At 32.9% G+C, this 10,500-nt stretch overlaps 1 protein-coding gene across 1 annotated transcript; it reads left to right on the top strand.

The window, feature by feature from the left end:
• The first annotated feature begins 1,910 nt into the window (after positions 1 to 1,910).
• cfap210 (cilia and flagella associated protein 210) lies at positions 1,911 to 9,028 on the top strand. Its single transcript, XM_067410558.1, has 9 exons — positions 1,911 to 2,074; positions 2,165 to 2,364; positions 4,090 to 4,263; positions 4,343 to 4,548; positions 6,103 to 6,259; positions 6,351 to 6,490; positions 8,050 to 8,242; positions 8,431 to 8,595; positions 8,675 to 9,028. The coding sequence occupies exons 1-9, from the start codon at positions 2,008 to 2,010 to the stop codon at positions 9,026 to 9,028; spliced, it is 1,656 nt and encodes a 551-aa protein (XP_067266659.1). The 5' UTR covers positions 1,911 to 2,007.
• The last annotated feature ends 1,472 nt before the right edge of the window (positions 9,029 to 10,500 follow it).

Genomic DNA, 10,500 nt, shown 5'->3' with positions numbered 1-10,500 from the left:
CATGTGTTTATTTACTAATTTATTTATATATTTATTTATTTATTCCCACATAGGCCTACATTTATTTATTTGTTTATTCATTTATTTTTATATATTATATATTTATTTTCCTATTACATATATTTATTTATTCTCACATAAATGTATTTATTTTTTTATCAATTTATACTTTATTTATTTTTCCACACATTTATCCATGTATTTATTTATTTCCACTTTTATATATTTCTTTAATTTTTTATTACAGTTATTTATTCTCAAATAAATGTATTTATTTTATTGATGCATTTATTTATTTATTCCCACATTTATTTATTTCCACTTTTATATATTTATTTGTTTTCCCATTATTACATTTATTTATCTATTCCCACATATATTTATTAATTTCAACTTTTATATATTTATTTAATTTTTTGCAATTATTACAGTTATTAATTCTAACATAAATGTATTTATTTTATTTTTGCATTTATTTATTTATTTATTCCCACATTTATTTATTTCCACTTTTATATATTTCTGTTTTCCCATTATTACATTTATTTATTCCCACATATATTTATTTATTTCCACCTTTATATATTTCTTTAATTTTTTTCTATTATTACATTTATTTGTTATCACATTAATTTTTTTATTTGTTTATTTAAAAATTTATTTATTTATTCCCACAAATATTTATTTATTTGTATATTTATTTATTTTCACTATTTTTATTTAATTATTTCCACTTTTATATATTTCTTTATGTATTTTCCTATTACATATATTTATTTACTCTTACACAAATGTATTTGTTTATTAATTTATACATGTATTTATTTTTTTCCACTTTTATATATTTCTTTAATTTTTTGCTATTACATTTAATATATTATAATTGTTTATTTAAAAATGTATTTATTATTATATTTATTTATTATTTATTATATTATTCTTTTATTTTCCCTCTTTTTATTTATTTATTTCCACTTTTATATATTTTATAAAAAATAATACATTTTATTTATTTATTATATTATTCTTTAATTTCTCTTTTTTATTTATTTATTTCCATTTATATATTCTTTCCTGTATTTTCCTATTACATATATTTATTTATTCTCACATAAATTTATTTATTTATACATTTGTTTTCCCCACATGTATTTATTTCTTTCCACTTTTATATATTTATTTATGTTATCCTATTATTACATGTATTTATTCTCACATAGATGTATTTATTTGTTTATTTATACATGCATTTATTTTTCCCCACATGTATTTATTTATTTACTTACTTATTTCCACTTTCATATGTTTCTTTATGTGTTTTCTTATTATTACATTTATTTATTTATATATTCTCTTTTTTTTTGCAGGCTTCGGTCTCCATACTTTGTTATTAAATCAATGATCAATTTATTTGAGCTTAAACTGAATGAAAATAAGGTTATAAGGGGTCGGTTGGACTAATTCTACACACAAGCTCAGACATTTGACTAATTAGGTGACCGACCACATGACAGAACTTTATTCTGTTGCCATTTTCTCTTGTGGACTTATAGTACTAAGCACTATGTGCCATGTTTCAGAATTGTTTTACTGTTTACATTCTGATAGCCTTTAATAGGTTGGTTAATGACAAGTTTCAGTTGTGACAACCCACCCCATACATGGTACATATGTGTCATACAAGAGTATATATATTATCAAAAGTTCTATACTGGGGATTTAAAGTAAATTAACAACATCACATGATGTTCAGAATTTCAAGGCAAAGGAATCATTTTTTAGCGGGCTCTTTAAGGATTCACATGACGTCACATACTTCATGGGCAGGGTTGCTGGGGAAACAGTACAACAAAAGTTTAAATGGTTGCCGAGCAACACGGTGTAGAGAGTCCGAGCATGTCATCAACGTTAACCAAGTTTGTCGATGTATGAAGGAATAAAAATATAAAAACACCTAAATATACGTCTAGATCAACGAATGTGAGAGGAAATAAAACAGCAGATCAAATGTCAACAGCCTCAGTAACAACAGGTGTCGTCCAGTACGGTCGGAGGAAAGGCTCGAGTAAACAAGGTGAGAATTAAAAATACTGCGCTCCCAAATATCTAAAAAATAATTACATCTTTTATAATTACTTGAAAACATGTTGTCATATGCATACAGTTGTGAGTTCAGAGATGGACAAACCCGAAGCAGACCTTCGTCAAGTGGTAGTTTTGTCCAAATCTGAATGGCAGCGCGTGCAGGACAGTGTGAACGGTGTGAATCATTACAACAGAAGCGTCATTGCGGCAGCTGAACAGCGGGAGGCGCTGCACATGCGCTCTAAAGAGCTCGTGAAACACTGGTCCAACACCATTGCTGTAAGTATAAGTGGTCACCTTACAGCAGCGCCATTTTGATTTTTAACGGGAATGAAAGCGAGGCTGTGTTGGATTGACGTACAGTACATATGTCTTCAGTGGGTTGTCCTGTTATTTAATGTGTTTTTTAATTGTTTTGTTGACGAAACACTGCAAAAATATCATACCATACCAAAATATAATTTCAGTAGACAACAAAAACCAGACAACATAAGTCAAATATAAGTGATCTAGGAGCTTATACAGCTTTTTTGTAGCTCTCTTAAACATACCGAGCAATACTTGCTTGAAAAAAAAAAAACTAATTTACCCTAAAACAAAAAAACACCATGATTTTTGATTACCTAAAACACTTTTAAGGAGAAACTATATCATATCAATTTATCAGTCTTAATTAAGAAACAAGAATAATTCATTAATAAAATAAGGATTAAAAAAAGCTGTGATTTAGTTGATGCATTTATTGTATTTTATAAAACGGTTAGTCCCTGTTCTTGATTCTGATTGGTCAAAATTCACGATAAAACACGGCTCTGACCTCTTCATCCAACGGTTCTGTGTATCACCAGTATAACTTCAAACAAAGTTCTTTTTCGTTCTTCATTTAGGGGTAAAATGAAGTTCGAATTGCGTGACCAGGGATATACTGTAAACGAACATCTGATGCCGCCCATACTGCTGAGCGTGACGTTTAGATGAATATGTAAATATGTGCCATGCACTTTCTTCTCAGTAACAAAATAAACACAACAAAAATGAGAAAACAGCAAGCATTTATTATAGAAAGCATAAGAAAAGCGTCTGATCATAACATTGTTAGCACAAGCTCTGCAAATTAGCACTCCAGTCACGTCACGTCTTCATATAGCACTTTATTCAAGTTTGAAGTATATCGCGGCCTTTAGCAACCACTCTTAGCAATGTAAACTTATGTTGGTTCTCATTAAAGCTTACTGTATTATGTAGAAAAGTAAATATCTGATGTATTATCTTGTCCTTTTAACAGTTAAGGGGTTTTCCCGTGACTGACAGCGCTAGTCAAAGCATTTGTCAGTTACGTCTTGTTCCGTGTTCACAACAATTCAGTCTTTTCAATATAAAAGTCTTCGCTACTGACTGACACACTCATAAAGACAGTCTTTGCTGCCATCTAATGGTGTAATAATGTAACTTCTGTTGCTGTTCACATTCAGGGACTATTTTTTCCGGCGGAAGGAAGGCTTTTAGTGAAAGTTTACTTCATGAAAGTTGCATTGATACATATTTTTGGCTTTAATATTTGTATTGTGTGGTAACCGTTTTATAAAAGCAATAAGGTACTCCAGGCTAGTGCTGTATCGTGAATAAGTCACAGCTGAAGGGGTTACTCCGCTTCGCATCGTGCCTAACAACGGCCTTCAGTACCTTATTGCTTACATAAGATTTTGTTAACAACACTCCTGTGATAAATTTGTATTTATTTCTTTTGAGCCTGTGCAGGTATTTTTATGATTTTTTACATTTTATCCAATTTTCATTTTGTGTCTGTGCCCTTATTATGATATTAAATTGTAGTTTGTTACATTTTGTCATACTGTTAATTTGTAATTTGAATGCCATTTTGTCATAATATTTTTGGTAAAAAAAAAAAAAAAAACATCAAAAGTTGGGTCTCTGAGGATTAATATGAGACTTAATGTATACAGTAACAAAGTACAACAAAAAACTCAGATTTTTTCCTTACAGGGACAACGACAAAAAAAGTTAGAAGCGAGGAAAATTCGAGAGGCGATCGAAGAGGAGGAGAGGAAACTACTTGACATAGAAGAAGCGAAATACCAGGCCCAGATACGAAAGGAGGCCATTGAGAAAGCAAAAACCCAGCAGTACTACCAGACCGACAGAGTGAAAGGCTTCCATGTTTGTGTCTCTCATTATATGATCACAAGTCTTTTTATGTAGTAAAATATTAGTAGAAACTATCCTCTTGTTTTTATAGAGCGCTCTGATGCTGGCAGAGGTACTGAAGGAAAGGGAGGCTCAGATTGAGCTAAAACGCTTGAAGCAGAATGTCAGCAAAGACGTAGACAGAGAAATATTGGCCGAAATGGCTAGCAGAGAAGAACAGGCCATCCAGCAGGAACAACAGAAAGCCCTGCAGAGGAAAAAAGAACAACTCGCCATGGCTGAGAGCTTGAAACTACAGTAAGGAGATATTTAAGTGAATTCATGCTTCAACCCAGCAAACACGTTTCCAGTAAGATATAAACATTATTTCTGAATGTTCTCTGAATGTTCAGAACATCCAGTTTTTAAAATGTTTTTTCCTTGGTTATGCCAACATTCCATTTTAGCATTCTTCTTACTTTTGAACATTGTTGGGGAAAATTACTTTTAAGTAATGCGTCACAATTAGGGCTGTCAACGCTTAATCGCGATTAATCGCATACAAAATAAAAGTTTGAGTTTGCATAATTTATGAGTACTGTGTGTAATTAATATATTTACATACATACATAGAAACTCATACATGTATGAGTATATATAAATAAAAATATTTTGTACATAACATTTCTCTTAAATATATACATTAATTTGTGTGTATTTATATATACATATTAATTACACAGTACTCACACATATATTACGCAAACTCAAACTTTTATTTTGTATGCGATTAATCGCGATTAATCGTTTGACTGCCCTAGTTACAATACTGTATTGGATTACAATATTGCATTACTTTCTAAAAAAAAAGTAACTCATTTTGTTACTTAGCTACTTTTTATGGAAAGTAATGGAAAGTTTGCAGAAAAACAGAATACAGGAGAAGGAAGTTCAACACTCTTATTTCTAAATATAATATAAAGTAATTTTTAAATTAATTTTTGCTTATGGTTAGATCATTGAAGGTCAACAGCAAAGACAGTTGTTAATAAAGTGAGATTAAATACATAAAGTATATTTGTGTAATTTAATAGTCAAATATTACAGCTTTGCGTAATATTCAGAGATTACTGTTCACTGTTTTTATTCAATTTGAATGCTTAATACTGAATGTTTTCGTGCAAGTGAGATGAGTAAATGCATGTTCACATTGAGTCTTGAACTACTATAACCATCATGTTCACAAAGCACACCTCTGCCTCTGCACTTTATTTCTCTCAACATGAGGACAGGAGAGCTGTCTGTCAATAAATTTGAAAAAGTCACTTGCTTTACTTATTTGAAAAAGTAAATATATATTTTGTTGTAAATTGAATAAGTAATGCGTTACTTTACTAGTTACTTGAAAAAGTAATCTGATTACATAACTTGAGTTACTTGTAATGCGTTATATTATTTGGAAAAGTAACTCAGATATTTTAAAAGTAATATTACCTGTTACCTGAAAAAGTAATATAATTATGTAACCTGCATTAATTGTAATGCGTTACCCCCAGTACAGCTTTTGAATGTTCTCTGATCATTCTGAAACAATTATTAGTAACATTTAAAAATGTTTACAGTAGTCCAACTAAAGCATTTCATTAAAAAAAAAAAAAAAAAAAAAAAAAAAAAAAACGCTCCACGAACAATGTATAAAGTTCTGAGAACATTATTAATTCCAAATAACTTTGAATGAACATTCTATTAATGTTACTGGAAGAACGTTATTCCCTTAACGTTCCCCATTATTCCCTGTTATATATTCCCTGTTAGCTGTGAATTACCTGAAAGGACCTAATAAAAGGTGTCTGATGTTTCCCGCTCTATTAGGCTTAAGGATCATGAAATGACGAAAGAGCAGGAGAGGCAGGAGGTCAAAAGGGAGGCTGAAGAAATTGAGCGACTCAGAGATCTTAATCTGTGGGAGCAGTCCATGAAAGAGCGCAAGAAACAGGAAGAGAAGAGAAGCATGATGAAGGCTCTTCGTGTAAGGCGGATGTTGGACAACATTCACACTAAAAAAGCAGATAGATTGAATCAGATTCTGTTTTGAAATCCATTTTTCTGTCTTCCATCAGGACCATTTGACTAACAGAGAGCTGATGAAAGCAGCAGAGGCCAAGAGGCAGGAGGAAGAAGAGGAGAAACGGAAGCAGCTCGCCAGCCATAAAGAAAAAATGAGGAAAATGAGGAAAGAAAAGCAGGAGGAAATATTTAGGTACTGTACATAAAAGGGTTAGATCACCCAAAAATGAAAATTCTGTCATTAATTACTCACCCTCATGTCGTTCCACACCCGTAAGACCTTCGTTCATCTTCAGAACACAAATTAAGATATTTTTGCACAGTGCAGCACTTCCGGTTTCTACGTCAGAATGGCGACTCATTGAAACGCTGCAGTCACATGGACTATTTTAACAATGTCTTTACTACCTTTCTGGACCTCAAAAGGTGCAATGACATTGCTGGCTATGTGTGGTTCAGATTCCCTTGAATTTCATCCAAAATTTCTTAATTTGTGTTCTGAAGATTAACAAAGGTCTTACGGGTTTGGAACAACATAAGGGTGAGTAATTAATGACAGAATTTTCATTTTTGGGTGAACAAACCTATTAAATTCTTTATTTTGCACCCTGCAGTTGATTTTCAGGAGCATTTTTACATTTATGAGGGTGTTTCGATTATTATGGAAGCTTGTTTCTGCTACTAAATAAAAAAATAAAAAAGATAATTGTGACTTTTTATCTCACAATTCTGACTTTTTTCTCAGAATTGTGAGATATAAACTTCCAATTCTATGAACTCGCAAGTCTTTTTTCCCTCACAATTGGACATTATAACATGCAATTGCAAGGTTATATCTCACAATTCTGACTTTTAACTCGCAATTGTGAGTTTATATCTTGCAATTCTGAGAAAAAAAGTCAGAATTGTGAGATAAAAAGTCGCAATTACCTTTTTTTATTTTTTATTTCATGACGGAAACAAGCTTCCATAGATTATTTATGTTAAACACTTCAAACCTATACTAAACTTGATATATTAAATAACAGATTAAATGACTTTGGGAGCATTTTTTATATTTTAGGCATTTATAAAATTGTGATTCTCTAGACATCATGGGCTTTCAGTGATATTTCAGTATTATTTATATACTAGTATTTAGTGATGTTTTCAATTAACTTTTACTTTTATATTTTCAGTTTAAGTTTTAGGAATTGTGTCATGTGCTTTTGTATTTTTATTTCTTTTTTATATATATATATATATATATTTCTTTGAGCTATTATTTATATTTATTTTAGTTTTAGTTATTGTAGTACTTCAGCTTACTAACCGAAATGTTATTCAGATTTTTAAAGTTATTATATATGTTTTTAAAGTTAAGTTTCTCATCTAATGTTTATTAATTTTATTTTATTTTAGCTTCATATTTAATCATCTAGAAGCTGCTCTTTCTGAGTGTTTGTTTCAAATTCAGACTTGCTTGCAAACCAGCTCCAATCTTTAATTAGTCTGTGAAGGCTCTTTTTGGAACATTTATACAAATATAAATGAGAATATAAATCAGTCTGCTAATTCAAAAGATTGTTACCTTACATACAAATGGTCATCCACATTTCTACAACTTGCTCATCTATGAATTGCATCAAAGTTATGGAAAAGTCATTCACTGTGTGGGTGAAGTGTGGGAAACCCTGAAGAGAAAGTATAATTCTCTCCACTGCTTGCTTTGTCTCAGAACTGGGCTTGTATTTGTCTTTCATTTTGCTTTAGAGATCTTCAAAGACACAGAGAGACTATTATACAGAAGTTAGCTGTACAAAAGCAGCAAGAAATCAGCAATGAGGAAGAGATCGTCGCAAAAGCGGTCGCTGAACGTGAGGCCAGACAGGCCCGAGAGCAGCGTGAGAAAGAAGAACAGCATGCAGCCATGTTAAAATCTATCGCTGCACACAGAGAATCCATGGTAAATGAGCTAATCCTAATGTTTTTATGCATATAAAACATTTCAAATGTATGATTTCAATTTTAAGCTTCCTCTAGTAATAGATGCATGATTTTGTTTTTACATTTTTTATTAAACTAAAAGTAAGTATAGCCGATGTACTACAGTGATATTTTACCACAGTGACATTTTTCTCAACTCTATATCAGAGGCAAGAGCAGGAACGAAAGGCAGAGGAAGAAAAACAGAAAGCTCTGGAGATGCTGAATGCAAAGAAGGAAGCAGATAAAATCTTCATGGAAAAGCAAGAACTTAAAGCTCAAAAAGCTAAAGAAGAAGGAAAAGCACTGCAAGACATCTACATACAAGAAATGGTGGGTATAGCTCTTAATATGTTTTATTTTATGCATTGAGCTCATGATTTCTCTTAAATGCAACATTGGTTTTGCGAAGGCTGAAAAACGCGCAAAGGATCACCGTACGAAAAAAGAACAGAAGGACTTTGTGGAGAGGAACACCGCTCTCATTGTTGAGGAAGAAAACCAGTTCCAGAAATACGCCAAACAAGTCATCGAAACGGCCGAGAAGGGAGGGAGAAACATCTACCCGCTCCTGAAGGCTGGCAGAGAGGGCATCGGAGGGGGCCTGGGGCCCATGCTCAGTGGACTTAGACCAAGTTATCTAGTCCAAGATGAGTCGGGTGTTCAGATGCCCAGTTATGTGAGCGGCACCACTCAAAACATAAAAGAGCTGAACGAGACCTCTGACATCCAGAAGTCCAAGAAAAGACTAGGATTTACCTGGTAATACTTTACAACATCCTGATGTTAGAATGACTCTCTATTGCTAATTGCGATAATAAAGATTTTATGCAAAATAAATGTTAATTGCTGTATCTTAATTAAAATATCAAATTGGAAGTTTATAAGTACAGTATGTTTAGAAATATTCTGATTGTTACAACTTCCTAAATTTGGTATAGGGTTAGAAGAGGCAACATTGAGATTGTGTTCATTATATGTGCAAGAGACAGAACGCTACACAATAAACAAAAAAAAGGCGTGAGATTATAATAGTAGAAATAATGCAAAAGTATCAAAATAGCAACAGGAAAAATATATGCAATATTTACTAAAGCAATAGAAGAAAACAAAATAATAAACCTGGGAAAAGGACGCAAGTGGCACCAAAGAAAAGAAAAGAACAAAACAAAGGAGAAGATCGTCAACACAACATCAAAGATAAGAAATAATAAGGAAACAAAAATGAGATGACAACGCAAAACTGAACGAAGTAAGAATGTCACTAAGCATAACAAAAGGGCAGATTTAACAACACAGTCACGTCACAAAGGAACAGGAAAGCAAAGCTGTCTTCACCCTTGTCCTGTTGCTTTTAAACAAGTACAGGTTTCTGCAGGACATTAACGATTGATGGGCGAGACCACAAACAGGGGTGTTTTTTTGTTACCTGATTTGCCCAAAGTGTGGGTAGGGTTTAGGGGTGGGGTCGGGTGAAAGGGATCATTTTCATTGCATGATATATAAACACCCACAAATACAGAAACGCCCACTTTTGTACTGCAGAGACCTCATACTCCTTTTAAACACTGGCGCCAGACAGGATTGGCAGTGGAAACCATGACGTCACTCGTGTTAATAACGATTGACAGCTTCCCGAACCAATAGCCGTTCCATGTAGGTGTGCCTAAGAAATTGACAGGAGGAGGAGGAAGAGAGAAAAGGCACACAACTACCGGGACATAAAACTGATATAAAAAAAATGTATATGAACATTTTACATATATGTGTAATAATTTGAAGCGCATTGTATGTTTTATACACAGCGAAATTTGCCTGCATTTGACCGAAATAACAGAATCGCCAGCCACCGGACTGTAGATAGCACTGTGAATATTTATATGGTTGTCAGTGCATGGGGCACCACATAGGCCTATAATTTTGGTTTTAATAAGATTTTCCCAATAAATAGGCAAGAATAAACCTGGTGTACTCCATGTAGCAGCATGCACAAACGTCCGCGAGGGCAGGGGCGAAAACGCGTTCTGGGGGGAGGAGAAATGGGAACGTGGGGGCAAGTGTAGCCCATAGACTGTAAAAAATATGGACGTAGTGTCCGTGACGTCACCCATAGAGTTCTGAACAGCAGTTTTGATGCAAAAATCCCAAAAATGAGGCCGCGGCCATCTTAGTTGCACGTGACCGCACGTCACTCACGGATAACTGAAAATGGGCAAAGAGGCGGGACATAGTTGGAGC

The sequence above is a fragment of the Chanodichthys erythropterus genome, chromosome 14 (assembly GCF_024489055.1).
Source record: "Chanodichthys erythropterus isolate Z2021 chromosome 14, ASM2448905v1, whole genome shotgun sequence".
NCBI lineage: Eukaryota > Metazoa > Chordata > Actinopteri > Cypriniformes > Xenocyprididae > Chanodichthys > Chanodichthys erythropterus.
This window is presented reverse-complemented; position numbering and strand designations above follow the sequence as displayed.